Raw genomic sequence first — 22950 nt, forward strand, 5'->3', positions numbered from 1 at the left:
TCAATTTGTCGAATAGAGTCAGTCGAGACTGTGATTGCAGAGAGGAAACTTCCTAAGTTCAACATGAGCGCTTGAATACTCACTGGAAATTAGAGAACGATAGCCGGCAAACGGCAACATAGTAGCCGTTGTATCCCTACCTCTGTATGCCTTCTCTGCTGCGCATTTCCATCCCAAGTCGGAAGTGTGTCCATAGAAGTCATCCCACTTCTATGTGCATTGGACCATATGCTTGTATATACGAGGCATGGGAATGACTTTCACCTCTTCCGTGCCATACGCCACTTCTCTGTGAATTGGGCTTGGGCCTAATGCCGCATCTACATATTGACCCAACGAAGGCCAACGTCGGCCAGCGCCAATGTGTGAATGAGTGAATTGGTTTAACACAGCTGGCCTTCATTGGGCTTTGGTTAAATTGCTGGCTGGGCAAGGCTAGGCTAGCTTACTGGGCCAAGTGTGGACTAGGCATTAGATTGAAAAAATTATTTAACTTTTTGAATTTATTAATAATAACAACAATAGTAATGATATATTTATTCCCACAAAACATGAAATAAAAACAAAATAAAAATCAAAACTTGCTCCTCTTAATAATTATCATACTTTATCTGGAAATATGGATTGATTTATCCATAATTAATCCAGATGATAATTAGATACTGACCTGCGGCTGTGTCTCAGTCTCGGCGAGCATTAGGAGCGGATCGGCGGATCGCTGGCCGGGCGATATGGCCCTGGCGGCCGCTTCCCGTGCCTTGGCCGCAGCCGCAGCCAGCCGCATCTCGTTCTCCCGTTCGTAGCGTTTGGCGCTGAAGGAGCGAAGTGAGCTGGCCGACGAGTGCACCGACGCTACACTCACGCGACGCGAACCTTCAACCGTTAGCTAAGTCAGTTCTCTCACACAAAACCATATACATACCAACAATACACATCAAGTGAGCATGCGTGTGAAGCAGTGGTTGCAAGCATGCGTACAGAAACGATGGAACTACAGGTGAGACTACATGCGATAGTTTTCAAACAGTGTGTCTTATTATTGGCATTACGGTTTCTAGAGCTGCTTTTTTAATCTTAATTCAAAATTCACATTTTTAGACGATAGTTTGCAAACAGTGTGGCAAGTGTGTCTTATTATTGGCATTACGGTTGTTAGAGCTTCTTTTTCAATCTAAATTCGAAATTCATTTTTTTTTAATCGTCATATAAAAAACGTGTTTTTTTTAGTAAGAATTTATGTAGGCCTATTGATTGGAATCTTAGTGTGTACAGTTTATATTACTCATCTATTATCTGAAATGATACATTGTATTCATCTATTGTATTGTTTCCAATTTGGTGAAATAAATTTTATTTGTATTCAAAAATTGACTTGAATTGTTTGAAGTGAAGAACCATAGCCACCTATCTTTTGAAACTATTCATATCAACATATGGAAAGGGGACAGTTTTGGGCTGAGCCTGGTGACCCTTTCCTTTCAAATCATTCGTTTGATTTGTGTTTGTGTATATTTTCAATGTGAATAAATGATTATCAACTAAGGCCCGGACAAAGAAGCCAGTTAAATTTTAATCAGTAAATTCAACGAGAACCAATCAGAGAAGGTTTTTTTTTTAAAAAAAAAGAACGCTTCTCTGATTGGTTCTCGTGGAATTTAATTGGGTTTAAAAGTCAACAGACTTTTGTGCAATCGGGTGTGAGATATTTAAATATTTTTCATTAGTACTTTTTTGAAATGGCTTCATCAAAGCTACATATTGAGAAACCTTTCAAATATTTTCAAGTAGTATTTATTTGAAATGGCTCAATTGAAGCTACACATTGAAAAAAATGAAGCCAGGTTGAGATATTACTATATGATTGTTATTTTTGAATAATCCATACCTTTTTGTCTAATCCAATACAAAGACGAAGAAAATCATGAATCATTCATAGCCAATAAATGAATAAATACCATTAGTAATGGTGCCACAAACTTTGAATATGTGAAAGGTAGGTAACAGATAACTTATAGTAACGAATGAGTTGTATGTATAAAAATAATTAACAAAATTAAAACAGAATTTCACCTAAATCAAAATGAACACAGAAATGCATACTATCATAGCATGAACATTTAAAGGAAATAATAGCCTATCTAGTATCAATAAGATTTTTTAATTATTCAGAGTGCAGCACAGAAACTTGTTGATTTGATTAAAGTTAATTCAGTAAAAATATCAACTATCTTAAAATCAATTAATATTTTTTATTTCACGTCATTTAGTTTTTTTCGTTTCTAGAGTCAGTTTGCAATCAGTGAAGGTGGTGGATTTGAATTGAAACCATTATCAGATAGAGTCAGGTGAGCGTAAACATAAAAATCTCCGCTGTAGAAGATAAAATGCATGAGAGCTCTCAAAAGTTCAAAATACTTGAAAGATTTAGATATGAATACTTGAGTTGAAGAGAATAATTGATTGCAAGCAAATGCACAGAGCTCCTCAGTCAATCCATGGTGATTGTGAGAACAAAGAAAGAAGAAATTAAATAACAGTACAATACGCCGAATTAAATTGAAGAATACAACTTGAACCACTGTACCAATTTTACTGGATGAAATTGGAAGTTCTTCACTTCTCACAATGGGACGATTATTTTAAAACAATTTCTGTTGCGCACTCATAATAAGCAAATTGTGAAAATTGATGAAATGACCTTATGTTCATTCAAAGGATAGGTGTCTAGACAAAACTTATCTTCTAGAATGAAATGCAAAGTTCACACATACAAGAGAACTAAAGGAAGAGATCGATACTATGAAAAATGTACACTGGAGAAAAAAGATAAAGTAGAAAAAGCAATTCGTTCAATTGTAAATGGAATGAGAAACATACATTAAAATAGATGGAATTTGAGAAGCAATTTTATTCATTTCTTTAAAAATCTCAATTTTTGGTCATTGACAATCAGGCAAGATATTAGTTCATTTATTTTATGTTACACAGGCGGTAACTGTTCTTCCAATTTATGCGATCAATCCAATGAATCATGGTTATGTGCTTTCTGAATCTGAGAGGTCCCGGGCTTAGGTGACTGGCACCCTAGGAAAATGGTCTACTGGCACCCCCTTTATTACTATAATGTAAAAGCAAATAATCAATGTTACTTATAGTTTATGAAGTGAATAACAAGAGAAAACGTCTTTCATACACAAAACTGTATAGACATTTACTACATAATTCATACTTCCAAATATTTTTAAGAACCTACAAAGCAATGACAGATTTTTTCTAGCCTTCAATTTTGCGAACATGTTTACTACATTAGAAAAATCTGTGCTTAGGGCTAAATCTTTTTCACAACATAGTAACATGAGACAATTCAACTTGCTGTCTGAAAGAGCAGATCTCTTAACATTCAGACGATTCAAAGCGGAAAATCCTCTCTCTGTAGAGCAGTTAGGTTAGTGAGGTAAGGTCAGAAAACTTCTAACAGCTTAATTCAAGATTTGGGAAAGCACTCTTCAATTCGTTTTTTTATTATCTATTCAGTGATATTAATTGTTATTCAGTGAAGCCAATTGGGAGGATACTAAAAAAGCAGCAGAATCCGGGCTTAAAATAGTAAAATTCTGGTTTGATGAGCATATATTAATATTGAAAATTAAAAAAAGTAATTTCATGTCTTTCTCCCCAAATTCTATAGGCCAGCCGCAAGGTTTAGATTTCATTAAAATCCATAATGTAAATTGCAACAATTCTGATTGGATGAATTGTACATGCTCAAAGCTTAATAGAGAACATCATGTTAAATATTTGGGTGTAATGATTGATCAAAATTTGCGTTGGGATGTTCACATCAATAGTACATGTAACAAACTCAGACACTGGATAAGTAAATTTCGTAATATCAGCCAAGTTAGTAATAAAAAATCTCAAGACTCATATATTTTGCCTACATTCAATCATTTCTGCAATATGGAATAAAAATTTGGGGTGGAACATACTCAAACCACTTGGATAAACTCTTTGTAATTCAAAAACACCTTATAAGAGCTACATTAGGAAAACCCAGACTCTATCCAAGTGAGTACCTGTTTAGTGAGCTGGATGTTCCAACTGTCAGGCAGCTACACATAAAAAATTTAATCATCTACATAAATAAACATATGCATCTTTTCAACCAGCGTGTTTCACCGTATAACCTCCGTCCCTAATCTATTACTTTTCAAATTACAGATACTGTTTTATCAATTAACTCATTTACTCTTTCTCAGTAACTACATTTTAGCGCTATAGTTTTGTAATAAATTTTATATCACCATCTCAAACAGGTTTAGTACCTCGAGTTGCAAATACTCAATTGGCATTGCATTTTATTTTGTAATGGTATTTTCTCATGTTGTAAAATTTGTATTGCTTTTATTATGTATTTCCAAGATGTTGTAATTTTATATTTCTGCCAATTTGTAGAAAACAATTTTTATATCAGGTATCAAAGCTCATCAATGTTATTCCTAACCACTTTATCACTAGTAAATTTAATAGAAAACTGCTAATTGAAATTCAAACATGGATAATCTCGAACAATGAAATTTTGGCAACGTAATTTCTTCATAGCTTAGTATAAAGACTTCTCATGTTTTTTATGTAATTTTCAACTATTCTTTACTTTCCCGTATGCCTTCACTCTGCTCTTTCTCTTCCCTTCCTCACTCACTCTTACTCTTCCCTATTTCTTAATAATATCCCATTATTATTTTCTTCTACTGTTAAGCATTATAAACACTCGGCCTCTGTGCTCAGGTTCCTCGAACCTTGCAGGGACTTCCCGTTTTTAATATAGTTATGTATAATCCTATTCAATGGTATTTTTATTTTTGCATTTTATATTGTATTTTACTTTTTTCTTTATAACCATTTTTTCATTGTAATTATGTTTTTTGGGACAAATAAAGATTTGATTTGATTCATATACCATTATATTCCATTAAATTCTTCCTGTTCCACATACATTTTGAAGTGCAGATATTCATTTTCAAATTCAATTCAAATCAAAATCAAATCAAATTTATTTCCATTAAAAATACAGTTTACAAACATAAATATAAATTACATTTCATGGAAAAGATTAGCATCCGCAAAGAAAGAATCTGAGCGCGGATGCGAGTTGTGCAACTAAAAAGAAATATAATTATAATTCTATTCTAAAAACAAAACCAAAAAATACAATATTACTAAAAAAAATTCTTATAATTGACACATTACTGAACATGAATAGCAAAAGAAACCTATTGAAAAATTTCTCCCGATACAGCGATTTTTATTGCTATCATTTATGTTCTACTAGCCGTCAGGCTCGCTTCGCTCGCCATATCCGTCTAGCCAGGGGGCTCCACCCCCTGGACCCCAAGAATGAGATCAGCAGGCTCGCTTCGCTAGCCTGCATTTTTTCATTTTTATCATATTATAATAGGACAATCCAGTCGGGGGTCCAGACTAAACGTCTGGCTAAACAGATATGGCGAGCGAAGCGAGCCTGACGGCTAGTAATATAATATTCCCAGGATTGAAGTAGCTGTGCCCAATCAATTTTTCCGCGATAAATTCATTTAAATCTTCAACTTGGTGCCAACCTAACAAAATCAACTCAACTTAATGCCAACCTGACAAAATTATTGATTTAGTTGCCAGTTAACAACTGTTTCGAAGAGGTACTCTATCTAGATTATAGTTCTATAGTAACATATGATATGGAAATTTCAATTCTAATTAAGAGATTGGGAGAAGAAGAATATACATGCTAAAAGACGAACTTTAAACCCTTAAAAACAACCCTTAGAGTTGAAATATTGCCAAAAGATTTCTTAGTGCGCCTCTAAAGGGCCAACTGAACATACCTACCAAATTTGAACATTTTTGGTCCGGTAGATTTTTAGTTATGCCAGTGAGTGAGTGAGTGAGTGAGTGAGTGCCATTTCGCTTTTATATATATAGATTTTGTGTGATTTTTTTCTGTTTTGATTATTACTATTAGTTTTTTATGATTTATTATTACCATTTCATTAGATTTATTACTATTTCGATTTGTTATTTTTATTACTATTTTTATTATTATTATGTTTTTTTGTATGATTATTTCTGTTTTGGGGTGAACAACTATTTTTTAAGATCATCAAAAAGATTCCAGTATATCACCATTCTCCCTCAACTAGTGATCTATTTCTTTAGAATAATATTTTTTGCAGCTGATTTCTACGATCCTCGCTGGAATCAGGAGCATAACTTTATCAATTTTGTATTTGAATTGTTGCCTGCATACATTTAGATCCATCCTAACCTGATTTATGGTCATTGTTCTTAGGTTGTATGGTGTGTCTCTCATGTTGAGCCTCAAGTTACATTTATTTATATATTGAATCAAGTTTTTAAAATACAATTCTTTAATAGTGAGCACTCCCAATTCTCTAAAAAGTTCATTACTTGGATAGCGTCTAGGTTTACCCAGGGATGCTCTTATTATGTGTTTCTGCACCACGAAAATTTTGTTCATATGACAGCTGGCCGCTCCCCCCCAGGCCAGTATCCCATACTGCAAGACAGACTGTGCATATGCCACATAGATCAATTTAGCTATATCTATGTCATTTAACAAATTAATCTTATAAAATCTGAAAATTAGATACTTCAATTTTTTACATTTTTCATCAATATGGTAGTTCAACCTTAGATGGGAATCAATTATAACACCTAAATACCTGGCATGATCCACCTCCTCAAGTACAGGGCACCGGCAAGGGGCCAGCGCAGGCAAACAACATGACAAATTATGAATTTTCAAACTTAAATTTATTGGTCTGGATCCAGCATTTGGGGAAAAAGCAATAAATGAACTCTTTTTATGATTCAAAGTAAGCTTGTGCATATCTAACCATGACTTAATAGACTTCAACCCTTCTAATGCAAGATCTCTCACTTCTTCCCATGTAGAGCCTGTGAAAGTCATGATAGTATCGTCTGCGAATGAAATTATCTTTCTATCTTGTGTGTTAAGTTTAAGTATATCGTTCATATACACAAGAAATAACACTGGAGAAAGTACAGTTCCCTGTGGTACGTCATATTCTGATAAGTTTATTTGATCAGACTTATTTCCTATTGAAATGATTTGCGTTCTGTCTTTAAGATAATGTTTGAACAAATCCAATGCCTTGCCACGTATCCCTATATTCTCTAGTTTTTTTAGCAGTGTCACGTGTGGAATAGTGTCAAAGGCTTTTGCCAGGTCGAGTAGGACAGTTAAAGTTTTCTTATTTTTAGCAAAATTATCAGTCACTATTTCTACAAGGTGCAATATGGCATCCTGGGTACTCTTTCCGGCTTGGAAGCCATATTGATTTTTATGAATAATATCAAATTTACTCAGGTAATTCACAAATCTTGTCTTCATTATCTTCTCCATTATCTTGGAAAGGCTACTGATCAGGCTTATTGGTCTGTAGTTGGATGGATCACCTACATTTCCACCCTTGTGGAGTGGGACAACTCTAGCAATTCTGAACTCTTTTGGAAAGTATCCCTGCTCAAAACATTTATTTATTATGAAAGACAATGGTTTAGCAATGTAATTGGATATATTTTTCAAACACATATTACTAATATTATCAATACCTGGGGAAGAATTATTTTTTAGCGTAAAAATTGTTTCTATTACCTCACACTCATTTGTCGGCAACCAAAAAAATGAATGTGGTGAATTGACAACTGTATCTGGAAAGTGAGGCCAATTTTCAATATCAGAGTTTTCAATTCTTTCGGCATACGATTTGCCAACTTCTGCAAAATATTTGTTCAAGGCACTTGGATCGATGTTTATATCAGTGGCTTTCTTTTTTTTGTCCAGTAGTTCATCTATACAGTTCCAAAGTTTTTTGCTGTTTGTTTTACATTGTGATATCTTGTTTTTGAAATAATTCTGCTTGGCTTGCTTTATCAGGCTTCTCAAAACGTTTCTATATCTAGTATATGTAAATTTCAAGTCAAGATTGAGAGGTTGTTTTTTCAATTGTTTATACATTTTATCTCTAGTTCTTATACAGTTCACTAAGCCTGCACTAATCCAGTTTTTCAAGGGTTTTTGACTGCGATTCAATTTTATTTTTATTTTTGAATTAGTGATGTGGTTATTTAATTTGTCGATAAATTTTGGTGTTATGTTTTCTATGTTATTGCTATCCAATACATCCTGCCAAGATTCGGTCTGTAGGTTTGTAATTAGTTTTGAATAATCTATTTTTTCAGTGAACTCTCTGTAATTTGTGGAGACTTGTTTGGGATCTGATGTGCCCAAGAATAAACCAGTTGCAAAGTGATCTGTAATGCTAGTCTTGAAAATTACACCTACTTCATCCTCATAATTACAATGTCATTAGGGTAGGAGACATACAGTTTGTTTGCAGCTTGTGATATAGACAGTAACTGAGTAACTGGTTTGTTCCTGAAAGTACTTTTTTTGTAACTGCTCTTTCACAATTGTTATCTTGCACTCTTGATTTCAATATTATTTTACTATTTATTGATAATAGAGACTGCATTTATATTTTTAGTGATTTCAATATCACTCGACTTATTTATTGATATTGAAGACTGTTTTTATAATTTTAGACTGAATTTTCAAATTATTTTAGGTAAACTGTAAACTTTTGTGTCGAATATTTTTAGTGGGTAATTTGTTTCTCTAATTTATTTTTATTTATCTCTTTTTTGTTGCGCCCCCAAAAATTTGGCGCCCTGGGCAACTGCCCAGTCTGTTCATTTTAGCCCGGGGCCTGGAATCTGAGCATCTAACGAAATAAAGTTTCATTTTTATGGTCTTCAAACATTGAATTGAATTACTGCCTTTATTTTAGAAGGGTGGTTTAGAGCGCAGCCAGCCCTCTCTTATATTCAACCCTCCAACACAATGCTAGAACAACTAAGTAATTCAATTAACCAGAACTAACTAGATCAGTGACTCTAGGCTGGAAAAACATTTCATGAAGTTGAAAATTACAGCATTTATGGAAGGCATGCTAAGCAAGTAAGAGACAAGTAGTCATTTTTTATGATTCTTTAATGATTTTCGCAGAAACATGATATCCGCATTGGACAACACAACTGCAAGAAAAACTACTCGTGCAATTTGAAATGATGCAAATCTTAGAATGTAAAATAGGCTAGCAAAAAATGGGATGGAAAAATTTGGAATAGGATATCGATGAAGTGGGATAGGAGATTGGAATATGTACACAATGTTTAATAATTCATCATGAAGATAGCTGTGATTGAAGCGTTTTATTTTTTAAATGGTGCCACTTTTCAAGTAAATTGGGAGAAAATTATCAATCTAGTAAAGATTTTAGTCGAAATGTTTTAGTTCTGGAATAATGAAGGGAATTCAACACTTTTCTTGCAACTATTAACATATTTAATTTGCAAATAGAATCCCAATAGTAGCTTACGAATAAAAAAATCAAAGTTTGTCACAACTCAGAGGATCTCACATTGAAATTGCAAGGAGAAAAGTACTGTTCATTGTTTCTTTTTAAAACCACATCAATTCTGGCTTGCTATTATCATACATTTTAAATCAGAAGAATCAAGTTTCACAGATGACGGCTAATGAGAAGAAGAGGATAACAGAGACGGTGATGAGTGTTCTTGGATGGGCGGTTCTGATTTTAGAATGATTCGTAGAACAATGAAATAATATTTACATTCATCTATTGGTAATATTAAGTTTTCTTCCTAATTACCAAAATTTACAGTTTTACATTAACTCATATTTTTAATATGATCATGTCATGGCAATTCGTTTCTTGAAAAGCCCACTTTTGAAAATGAAACATCAACATTAATCCTAAAATTGTTTAGATGAAGGTAAACGATATTTATTTTATTTATCGAAGATTTTAAATAGAAAAGAGATAAGTGCAAAAATGAATAAAGCTTTGTTTTTTTAGATAGGTAATTTTTGTGATAGCTCAAGTTATATTGTTCAAAGCTATTAGGCTATATTTCATTCGAGAAAAGTTGAAGCAATCGTAAAAATATAGAAAATGCAATAATTTGAGATGCATTGATATTAATTTGAACTTTCAGGTGAAATTCAAAGAAAATATATGTAAAAATCTAGAAGCGCTGTGTTGATATTTTGTAATTGTGTGTACCCTGTAGCTTCATAATTCCGAATTGAATATGTATTTACAAATTGTAAAAAATAATGGCAGACGAACTACTAAAGCAGTTGGACTAAGATTTATTCTACAATAACCGGTTTAAAAATTACTTGTGAGATAACTCGATCAAATAACTATTGCAAATTGTACAGTACGTATTCTATTTCAATTGAACTTCAAGTTTCAAATTTATAAGTTATTTGAAAACAAGCTGCGGCTTTTTCAATAAACTAAATCTACTCACTGTTCAAACACTACTGTTCCTAGGAATTATTAAAATACTAGAATTATTGTTCAAAAATCTCACCACTGCCATCTTGCTATGTTTCAATGGGGAAGTAATAATGCTTTACTCAGTTTGGTACAATTATTAGAGTAATGCAGTAACAGCAAGCTTTTGGTAGTTGTACCTCCCGAATTGGAAATGCACAACTTTTACTATTAGATCTAATTGACTTGATTTTTTACCTATACAATTGAGTTTCTAATTATAAACATTCTACGCAATATTTGATGATAAACAGTCAATTGCTTCTTTAATTTACATATTTTAGTTGAAATATATTGAATTTACTCAATGTTTGAGCATGACAGTATTGAAAGACTTCACCTTGTAAAACCATAACTCAATTAGGCTACAACAGACTTGAATTATTCCAGACTATTGGAATTGGTTTGTTTTTGGAGTCACTGTACTAAATTAGTTAAATTCATTGAGGAATAATTTGAAGCTAAATAGATTCTTTATGAATAGTATAAGCTAGTAATCAAACTAATCAGAACGCTTTATTCTGGTATATATTTTTTAGTAAGTCCCTGATACAAGTTATATAATTTTATTTTCATCTAAATATTGTGTCTTATAAACAGAGTTTTAGTGTTCTAGTTATGGATTTCTGAGTTCTAGTGTGGAACATATATTCAAGTAGAGGAACAAATACAGTTTTTAGAGTGACGAATGGAATGATATTCCAATATTGTTTTTGGAATAAGTTTTTGACATAAAATTTTTTGTCAAAAATAAGTTTTTGACAATATTAACTGCAATTTGAAAAGTAATCACAAATGTAAGGTTGAGTCTAGCCTGATCTATAAGGTTATTTGAGAACTTGATTATTTATAAAGTTGGTAAAAATTCTAGATTGATCAACCTGTTTGCATGTATGGTTTGTAGTCTACTACCACTTAATCCAACCCACATTGAGTTACAGTATTGGATTAACAATAAGTTAGTACTGTAAATTTGTAGACTAAATCTCCTACTGGAACGAATTATTATGATCTGTAAGTCTAAATCACAGATTTCATATTGTAATTGTTATGATTGTAGTCTGTATGCTCATGATTTATTCTAAGGTAAGCTTTTGATTAATGACTAACAAAAAGTAGATGAGTTCATGAAATAGATGTTATTACTGAATTGTTTTCGGTATCGGGCGGCGCATGATCTATGCTCGAATGGTTGAAGGGCTAAGAAAGGATAAGGGGGAGTGGAATCAGTCAACGTGATACATTACTAGGTAGGCATGGAGCATACAAACATCAGTTATGAGGGAAATGACTAGTGGGAAACCAGAGACTAAAAGTTGATGAGATAGACAGACACAGATAATACGGAATGTGCCGTGAGGATCCATTTTAGTAGGAACCAGAGACTATTCTGTGAGATGAGTGAATTGAGATTTGAGCTCCAATCTAACGAAAAATCGGCGTTGACAGGTTGAGTGTGAAATTGTGACTTTCTCTTGCAAGCTGAATATAAACAGTCAAAGCTCATATGACTGAATATATTCATATGACAACACAATCGTTGATGCAACGATTATTGGCCTATCGAATAAATTCAGTCATATATGGTAAGCTTGCACTTGCATGAGAAAGTTGCAATTTCACATAATCTGGCAACGCCTGAGGTCTAATTCACACAGAAGTGGCGCGGACTTTGGCCACTTCCACGCCACTCCTATATAAACATATGTTTCTATGCAAAAATAACTGTTCGCCACGCCACTTCTGTTTTTATCATCATTTTTGTCAATTTTTTATCGAGGATTGTGAGCATTATGCTTGTACGTTGATAATTGGAAGTGCGATTTAATGATTTGATTAAATTAATATTCATGTCTACCAGCGGGATTCGAACCCGCGATTAGCTAGCAGACTGAGGGGGGCAACACCTTAGTCGTGTCAGCCATCCTGGCCGGCTAGTTTGCATTGGACCATGTATGCTTATAAAGGAGAGAAAAAAATCCATGACACGTCCGTGCCATACACAAATTATTTGTGAAGTAGGCCTTAGGGGCCCATTACACGGTAATAATAATAGTATTGAATAACCAGCTTGGCTCAGGTCTAGCGTCAGAGTATTCAGGTCGCACCTGATCAATTTCAGGGCCTCTGTCATTACTAAACGATTGTTCGCAGGCAACTAGGAGCAAATTTGTGTTCATCCGAAATTTGATTTGATTGATTTGAATCATGGGAATGAGTAAAATGTCGTGGGCAGGCATAGGCTTGCGGATCGAAAACAAGACCTTTGAATTAAAAAACCAGCGACTCATCAAATCAAATACGGTCACTTCATTACACAAATGACCAAATGTCTCTGATAGTGTAATATGATGAGTTGGTGTGATTTGATCTATGGTGTGATATAGTGAGTATAATCATAGAGAGGAATGCTGAGGATCAGTTGGAGAGAAAAGGTAACGAATGAAGATGTGTTTCAAAGAGTCGGAAGGAGAGGCTGTCTACTGAAAGAAATAAAAAGGAGAAGAGCACAACTAGTTGGTCATATTCTTCTTCGACACGAGGGACTAGCAAAATGAATAATGGAGGGAACTGAGGGGAAGAATGCGCGAGGAAGGCCAAGACTGGAGTACATAGAACAACTGAAGAAGGATGTGAGATGTGCCAACTACAGAGACCTCACAAGGATGGCGGATGTCAGAGAGGCATGGAGAATTGCTGCCAACTAGCCCAAGAATCATAGAGAAAAGATAACATAACAAGATATCCCATGGCATAGGGCGTTTATGTTCCACTTTTCAATGTTAACTCAAGCTGATAGTCCTATACTAGTAATTCTTTTTCGTGAAGCAATGTGACGCTGGAAGTGTGGTATTATTATATTGTTCCATTCATCTCACACTATGCCATTCTTATATTCTCATCCGGCCAATACAGTAATAATAAACAGAAGTCAACAGTGATAGGCTTGAATTAACAAAAAATTGGATTGAAATTTGGAACATAAATAACCTATACCATGGGGTATCTTCTTATGCTATATTTTTTCTATAGTATAATATAGATAAATATTTGATTTTTGTCAAAAACATTTAGAAAAATTCGACTGAGTCAGAGTATTCAGGTCGCACCTGATCAATTTTATTTTCAGTTAGAAAAATATTTGACAGCATAATGGGCCCGTAAGTTTCATCGAGAGGATGCTCAAGTGCAAGTCCCAACTTATTCTATTCAGAGTATAGTTGAGTCAAGGAGATAGATAAAGTGGGAAAGTATGATAGATGAAAGAGATAGATATGAATTGGCTGATAGGAAAACAGATGGAAAAGTATGATGGGTGGAAGAGATAGATTGCTAGATATACACTGAACTCAAAGGGAAACCTAGATTTGAAGAAGGTTAGAGGCTAGAGCGGGCAGGTGGACACGTATAGGCGGGAATGGACAGAGGTTACCCTGGTGGGTGGTCGGTGGTGGTGGTTGGTTGTCTGCGGAGGGGGACAGTTGGCAGGAGATGAGCAAGATGGCGGCGGCGCGGGCGGCACCTGCGCGCGAGGAGGGGACGAGCACGCCTCGTGAGCCGCGCTGCGAATGCGCGTAGTCGCCCATGCTGCGGCCGCCACCGCCACTGCGTTCGCTCGATGCGCGCGATGCCGGGCGAACGCCGTGAACGGCTAGTGGGATGCCTGCAACACAGCACATCAGTGTCTACACAGTTATACACAGTTAACACTTTATCCGAAAAAAGTAAAATACAGGGATTAGAAGAGTTGGGAACAAATGTGAAATAAACATGGTTAGGTTAGGTCATACTAATGCCGTGTAAGGCTGGTCACTAACGGTAGAACATGCACATACATATGATCGTCATGCATGTTCATCATCAGTGAGAGGCTTCTAACATAAAATAAACAACCAATAACAATAAATAAACTACTTGAGAATTACATATTATAATGATTAAGAAAATAATAAAACCTGAAATAGAGCAGTAAAGAAAAAATAAAATCAGAGATATAAAAACCTAACGTCAAACATTTTTGCTTGAAACGTTTTGCTTCACATCTTGTGTCATCACAGCTGTGTGATGGCACAACAATAATGTATGACGACGATATAGAGAGGTTTGAAGTTAAAGGAGATGCTCAGGATCGATATAACTGGAGGCTTTTTTTGGTTTGGCCAAATGTCATCTTGAATATAAATGACCCTGGGAGTAAGTAATAAGGTCAGGTTGGGTCATATGGTATGATCATATAGTTATGATTGGGTTAGGTTAATCAATATTTCTATGTTTCCGGGTTGGGTTATATGGTATGGTTATGTTTGAAGACTTGGAACCGAGTTGGAAGAATTGGGAACGATTGTGGAATAGTCATGGTTAGGTTAGGTCATACATATACCATGTAAGAACCAATCAGAGATTATGGCAACAAGTTAAGACCGATATAGAAAGGCTTTTGGAGCTCAGGAAGATTCTCAGAATCAATATACCTGGAGGCTTTTTTGTTTTGGCCAAAGTGTCGACTTGAATATAGATGGCCCTGGGAGTGAGTAATAAGGTCAGGTTGGGCTATAAGGTATATAGTTATGATTAGGTTGGGTTAATCAATATTTCTATGATGAGAGAATTTGAGATAAAAAGAAAAATAGAAATAATAGAATTTTGATGCTATTGGGAAAGTGCATTATTAGGTTAGATCATATAATAAGATTAATGAATAAATAATTTCAGGTTGGACCTTATACTGAAGTGATAGTTGAAGATAATTATTTCAAGTCTAGTAAAAATATTTTCAACTGAAAGTGTGAATTCCTCAATCCATAACAAAATGTGATATAAAAAATGATATTTTTCATTGAGTTAATAACATCAATCTTTTTCAACTTTACTGATTATTGCAAATACTATGCTGCTTCCAAGTCACATGGACTCATTTTTAATTTATTGACAATCAATACCGTCTTATTGTCATTGACTTGAATGACTGGCTATCAAGTTACACATGTGTAGGTGCGACCTCATCAGGTGATTCATTGTTTCTTCACTATTTTATAACTCAGTTTCCTCAACTGTCCTCAGTTAATTATTGGATGATTACTTTATTCTCAGGCAGGTGAAATTTCCACTAATGCATTGAAATTGTTTATTGTATAGTTTGTTAGGTGATGCTATATGATTTCTCATTTGACAATAAAATTTAATTATAATGAAAAATCAACTTCATATCAGCTACCAATGCGAGATACATGGCCTGTTTAACGAAAAATTGGAGTGCAGCACCTCCAACAATGTAATATAAAAAAAACAATCAATTTTTGGGTTATTTCTTAAATAATCATAGGCAGTCTCAAAATACACGTGCACACACACTCTTGTCTTGTAAAGAGTTTTATTATGAGAACTTGAGAATAGCCTCAGGCTATCAATGCCTCAGGCTGTGGTACTCATAACACTCATTGAACAAACCACAGTAGGCCTACGAATGAAAAGTGGACTCTTAATACATAGAATATAATTAAATGCACTCGAACTTTGAGTTTAATTTTCACCTTCAAGATAAAATATCATCCTGGAAGCAAAAATACTTTCACTTGGAGAAATTCAATTCTCAATTAATCTGTTCCAAATTTAGATGTTAATAGGAATCCACCAATTTTATTTATCTTGGGAATAATTTTGTTTTTAGTAACACTCAGCCCCTGCGCTCAGGTTTTTAGCCTTTTCAGGGACTTTCCGTATTTAATAATAATACTATTCTACTTTTAACTTATTTTGTTCTTTGTCAATTGTATTTATGCAACTATAGACATTCATGTATGCATTGTATGAAGGAAAATAAACTATTGATTGATTGTTCCAATAAAATATCTTAGAGCATTTCTCTTATCAGCTCTTATTTAATTCGTTTGAGAAATTAACTTGCTATAAAGTTACATGAATTGAAAAATGCCAATTAAAAAAGAAACTATTCACTTTCAAGAATACGCCTTTTTGAGGCCTTGTGTTTTTCAAGAAAATTGTAGTTTATATAAGAAAACACATAAAACCCTGAATTATAAGAAATGAACATTCTAGACCTATCAGGTTTTGTCATTTGAATACACAAAAATCTGGTGTGGTGCACTCACACAACTTTCCTTGCCGTTATGAAAATTGATCAACTGACGCTAGTGTTCCCGCGCATCTCAAGTCCACTTTTCTAAGCCAGCTGGTGACAGGACAATAACGCTGGAGACACACGAAGTCTGCTATCTCTTCATAGTGAATCATTTAATAGAATCAACAGTTTGCAATTGAATAATCTTATTTCTCTAATTTCGAGCTTATTTTCAATTTTAGGTGAAAATGTTACTGAACGTTAATTGTAGAGATTTTAATGCTCAATCTTTTCCAATTGAATTTTTTTGTTAAAATTGTATCTGAAGCCTGATAATTGAAAATCTAAAACCAAACTTTGCATAGATGGTGCAGTGCTCCTGAAATTTTTACAGATATGGGACTTGTAGCAATTGATAGAGCTTATCAATGACTTTTCTAGTTAATAAATTTGATCAAAATCGTTGGAGCCGTTTTCTAGAAAATCGCGAAAAACCCTGTTTTTGACAACATTTTTGCCATTTTAGCCGCCATCTTGAATTGCATTTGATCGAAATTGTTCGTGTCGGATCCTTATAGCGTAAGGACCTCAAGTTCCAAATGTCAAGTCATTCCGTTAATTGGGAGATGAGATATCGTGTACACAGACGCACACACACACACACACACACACACACACACACACACACACACACACACACACACACACACACACACACACACACACACACACACACACACACACACCACACACACACACACACACACACACACACACACACACACACACACACACACACACACACACCACACACCACACACACACACACAGACCAATACCCAAAAACCTCTTTTTTGGACTCATGGGAACTTGAAACGTATAGAAATTTAGAAATTGGGGTACCTTAATTTTTTTCGGAAAGCAATACTTTCCTTACCTATGGTAATAGGGCAAGGAAAATAAATATAGAGAGTAAGTTGGATGATAAAACACCAAATAACATTCATGACTACATTCCAATGATTGATAGAAAGATGATTGTGTAACAGCTGAACTAGAAAAGCATGCATGGAAGAGGCCTCCGGGATTGTTGTGCAACTAATTACTGTAACAATGACAATAATAGCCACGAAAATTATGTTATATTTTATACGAGTATCCAGAGATGGAATGAACCATTTCGAACAAATTCAAAAGCCTGTTTTACACTGGAAACGGTGAAAAGATATTACCTTCACATAGCGCATTACAATTAGGCCCCTCGCTACGATTTGAAAACCATTGCCAGCAATGAAACCTTCTCACGTTGCGCAAGGTGAAGCAATGCTCTTCTACTAATAAATGAGTCAGCTGAGAGGACTGAGCAAGATAAAAGGGTAGATTGTATTACACTTTCTTTTTTTAAAACTATTTTTGTCATTTGCATTTTACATTGTGTGAAAGCCAACAAGTATTAAAATTATTTTTGATGACCAATATAAATAATATAATATGATTTCACTTTGATTTGCAGATTGAAGGCAGATTTTGAAGCTACCTATTTCCAAGGACACATCATTCACCAGCTTGTTAGATACAATTTGTTTTCCTACAGCAAATGTTCATATTATCTATCTATATGGCAAATGAAGGAAAGGAGAAACTTTATTTCCTGTCCATTTACGCTGACATGCTGATGTTTTCTTGGAAACACAGGCTTCATTAACAAAAGTTGATTGTATTGTTATTTATCTACAAGGGGGTCTCCAGGTTATTTACTGTGTGTTTGATGACTGAAATAATGACCAGGAGTGTCTCAATGCTCTTTCTGTATTCAAAACATATGATAAGTAATAAAATACAATAAAATTGAATTTATAAATTCCTTCAATTGAAAGAATCAATCAAAGAACCAATTTCACTAGTTCTAGAGTATTCACATAGTTTTCATACATGCCAACATGTATAAACCACGTTTTTTAAATATAAAATTATTATATACTCTGAACAAAATACGTTTCCAGTGGAATGTGTAAGTAAATACAGTGTAGATATACACAGAGTGATCCAATAATATGAAACCCTAATTTGCAAAACACATTACAACGAAAATTTTATTTTACAAAAGGCTGTAATATTTGTATCGGTAATAGATTTATTTATAATAATTATCGGTAACATTTTATGAGATGCCTAGATTGTAATTAATAATGCAAGAAGTTTCCCTTTTTTCAAGTTCCAACCGCTTCAAGCTTAAAAACCTGATAAGAAAATGAAACTTGATTAGGTAGCCTACTGTCAATGGTTTTTACAAATCATTTACAATAATTTTAAAGTGTACACTATTTAGTCATGGATTTATCTGAATGGATACGTAAATAGTCAGAACAATAGATTTCGGACACAGAAGTATACACTCATACAAGAAGAAGGAAGATAGTTCTTTACTCTTTACATTTTTCATGAGACCCACAAATGCATAAAGTCGGTATTTGGGTTTGATGAACCTGAGAATCGTGAGATTGAAACGTAAATACAATGACAGTAATGGAGTTTTTCTCTATCAGGCTCTTGGGAATTGAAAAAATGGATTTAAAAAAGAGGGAAATTCTAGTATTATTATATAGAGTGTTTCAGAAGTAGTGGCGAACATTTTAAAATTTTAGGGTATTGTTCCTGGATGATAGGAGACTACAAATGTCGTATTTGAAGTGTCCAAAACTCAGTGGTTATCCTTATAGCTGCTATTTTGTTTTTTCGCTTGGGTATTTTTATCTCAAGAACGAAATGTTGTATTAATCTGAAATTTGGCATGAATATTTATGCTATAAAGACTCAACTTTGGAAAATAAAATAAAAAAATTTCGTTGTAAATTTTCAAAATAGCGGCCATTTTAAATTTTTGATTGCAAATTTCACGAAAACCGCTCACTTTACAAAAAAATTACAAGAGATAAAAAAGCACATTTTATCAAGATTTCAAGGATACCTTATTCATAAAGATTGGTCGAAGAATAACAGAGAAATTAATTCTTTTCGTACTGCATGCATGACCACTTTTCACCATTAATTTAAACATCAATATTAAATTTTCGGTTCCAATTGTATTTAAGATGACGCTTTGAGACATGATATGGCCATCCAGCTGATTTTACAATGTTTTTCAGATGATCTTGTTTGTTCATGGTCATGCATGCAGTACGAAAAGAATTAATTTCTCTGTTATTCTTCGACCAATCTTTATGAACAAGGTATCCTTGAAATCTTGATAAAATTTGCTTTTTTATCTCTTGTAAATTTTTTGTAAAGTGAACGGTTTTCGTGAAATTTGCAATCAAAAATTTAAAATGGCCGCTATTTTGGAAATTTACAACGAAAATTTTTTATTTTATTTTCCAAAGTTGAGTCTTTATAGCGTTCTTCATTTCGTTCTTGAGACGAAAATTCCCAAGTGAAAAAACAAAATGGCAGCTATAAGGATAACCGTTGAGTTTTGGACACTTCAAATACGACATTTGTAGTCTCCTATCATCCAGGAACAATACCCTAAAATGTTCGACACTACTTCTGAAACACTCTGTATATGCTACACACCTCAAAATATTCATTAGCTACCAACACAAAAATTGCCACCTCCAGTAAACCAAATTTCTCACCGCAATAGATTTTAGAATCTAGGTTTGCGTAGTAATTTATTGGATCTGTCAGTATATCTGCTCAAGTTCGTCATGCTAGATGATTAAATTATAACTCCCATACACTTCAAATAAGGGCATTGAGACATCAACTAAGTTAAGTTTCTGGTCAAAAATAGTATTAAAAATAAGATTTTGTCACTTGTTGAAATACTTCACAGATTCAGTCTCTCAATTCCATTTGAAAATAGCATTTAACATCAACCTGTTTCACTGTCACTTGCTTGGAATGAAGACATTGACACATGATCTACACTCTGGCTTGTAAAAATTGTAGTGAACCAATGTATTGTTTGTGTAAAATGTTCTCGTAACAAGTGAATACGACTTGCATTTGGATCATTTGAATAGCGAAATGCATTTGGTTCATTTGAAGAACGACTAGCTCTAGTCAAAAACTGAATGTTTTTTATTTAGGGTTCCATTACATAATCAAACATTTGATCAATAATCAATCTATGATGATGCAAAAAAGTAATCTTTCATCAAATGTTTGATAGTCTAACACGGGATATAATAATTAAATTTTTGGTGAAAGTTGGCCCAAGTTGATTGATCAACGAGTCGGTCTCGCATCTGACCATATAATAATCGGTCAGATACGCCTAGTTGCGTTCTATCTGGTACGTCAGTGGGGATGTTGGACTAACCAGCCGGAGTGTGAGTGGTGAAAGATCCAAAGTTGTTAGCAAATGTAGTCGGAACAAATTGACGGATAGTGAATGGCTGGCTCGATAGTGATAGTTTTGGATCATCAAACTGATATCTGCTCAAGTTCGTGGTCCTATAGAATAGTGTTTCAACTATAGCGTTTTATAGTGTAATAAGTGTGTTTTAGCCGGAGATATGAGGGTAATGTAAACACATAAAGCATGATGATGGAGGGAAGAAGGCGAGCAGACAGACAGACAGACGACACCAAGCATTCACATTGGAGAAGAGACACCTGTACTCCTACCGGGGAGACCCCTTGCATTGGCATTGGCTATCTAGTTGGCTGACTGACTTGGTTGAGGTGCCAGGGTGACCAATGACATACCGCCTTCGCTGGTGAAGAGCAGTGAGGTCGGGGCCAGATTGGCGTCTGCGTAGTGCCGCGGTCGGCTGCCGACAAACAGCTTCAGCACGAAGCAGATGAGTGCTGTAAACACGGCCAGCCCTGTCGCTACGCTCAGCAGGGTCGGCATGTCGGTTGTCAGCACTACCAGGTCTACAAAACCACACAAATCACATTTTTTATTGACAAATCTAAAAAAATAAGTGAATAGTTCATTTTATTCATAAATTCAAACAATAACGAAAAGAAAAAAATGCAATTATGGAAGATGATTTTATTATAAATTGCACTTAACCAACTGCTGGAATATTACTACTGTGTAATAATTATTTCAAATATCCAAAAGCTATAAATGAACTGCAAATATTAACCAAAGAACTAAAGAGAGGTACCGGGTTCGAATCCAGTCGGAGGACTCGGCACAATTTCTGGACAGTTTCATTCTTCAAATTTCCTTCTGCTATCTAGTTCTTCGGTCAATATTTGCAGTGGCAGAAGTCCTTATTTTGAATAATTATTATACAGTAAAAAAGTTATAATTATGATGAAGAGAGAACATCAGACCTAGCCTAAAACTGTTCTTCTCAGAAATTTCCATGAATACATGATATAACAGTAGTATTGTGAATTTACAAAAAACAGAAAGTCTTTAGGGGCGAGACCACACGAGCGTTTTCTTTCAGACGTGTCGGCAGAGCAGGAAGTTCTGTGATTGGCTAATTGGGTTGGCGTTAAGGAATTAGCTTATTCGAGAAGCTGGCTGATCGAGAATCAGCCAATGAGAGCTTTCTGCCCTGCCGAATGGTCTGAAAAACGCTCTGTGCCTCGCCTTAATAAATTTTAACTGGGTAGAGAACAAAAGATCTAGCTTGAAACTGTTCTTCTCCCACATTTTGATCAATAGTAACAAAAACTAATAGTAGTAATATTGTGGTTATGCATAGAACAGATAGTCTCATAAACCCAAACTGGACAAAGAACAACAAACCTTGCCTAAAACGTTTTTCTTCCAAATTTTGATGATAAGTAACATGATCTATAATAGTAATAGTATTGTGGTTTTGCATAGAACTGGCAGCCTCTAAAAAATAGTCTCTCAAAAATTTAAACTGTGGAGAGAACAACAGACCTAAAACTGTTTTTCTCCCAAATCTTGATGAAAAGTACATGATCTAAACTAGTAGTAATATTGTGACTTTGCATAAAACTGGCATTCTCTAAACTTCTGCAGATGTTTGTTGCCAAGAAGTTTTTAAAGTGTTCATCTATTGATTCAAAATCGTAAGTTTCAAAAGTTACTAAATCCAAGTCGTGGCTCGTGTGTTAGGAAGGTGCTCGTGAGAATACATAATACCTTATAAAGGCCAAGAGTTGGTGCAAGTTATAAGGAACGTTCATCTCTCCACACAGAAGTTAAGCAAGATACGATAATTTAACAAAATCATTGTTTTATAATAAATATTGCCAATGAGACGCGAAGTTTTGACAAGAAAACAATTTTGAAAATTTGAATAAGAAAAAAGTTTGGAAAATTAAATTGGACCAAGATCACAATCTATTATTAGAGTATTCGTATTATTAGTGTTATATTTATCAATAAACACTTAATTTACTTTAAAAAAGGTTAACCCTTATGTGTCTTCCTTGAAAATGCAGGTTAGTGTGTTGCAT

The 22950-nt window shown here is 34.3% G+C and overlaps 1 protein-coding gene across 5 annotated transcripts in view; it reads right to left on the reverse strand.

Annotated features, from left to right (window-relative positions):
- The window catches only part of LOC111057980, a 158307-nt gene that overhangs the window by 6489 nt on the left and 128868 nt on the right, over window positions 1–22950 (reverse strand). For 2 of the 5 annotated variants that reach the window (XM_039434421.1, XM_039434420.1), the window contains exons 4-6: window positions 21262–21432; window positions 13903–14133; window positions 668–873 (exon numbers count right to left, since the gene is read on the reverse strand). In XM_039434421.1, the coding sequence (XP_039290355.1) occupies window positions 668–873; window positions 13903–14133; window positions 21262–21432 (608 nt within the window). The remainder of the gene's footprint in view (window positions 1–667; window positions 874–13902; window positions 14134–21261; window positions 21433–22950) is intronic. The other 3 variants (XM_039434423.1, XM_039434422.1, XM_039434424.1) reach the window with 3 other exon arrangements.

This window comes from Nilaparvata lugens, chromosome 8 (genome assembly GCF_014356525.2).
Source record: "Nilaparvata lugens isolate BPH chromosome 8, ASM1435652v1, whole genome shotgun sequence".
NCBI classification, from domain to species: Eukaryota; Metazoa; Arthropoda; class Insecta; order Hemiptera; family Delphacidae; genus Nilaparvata; species Nilaparvata lugens.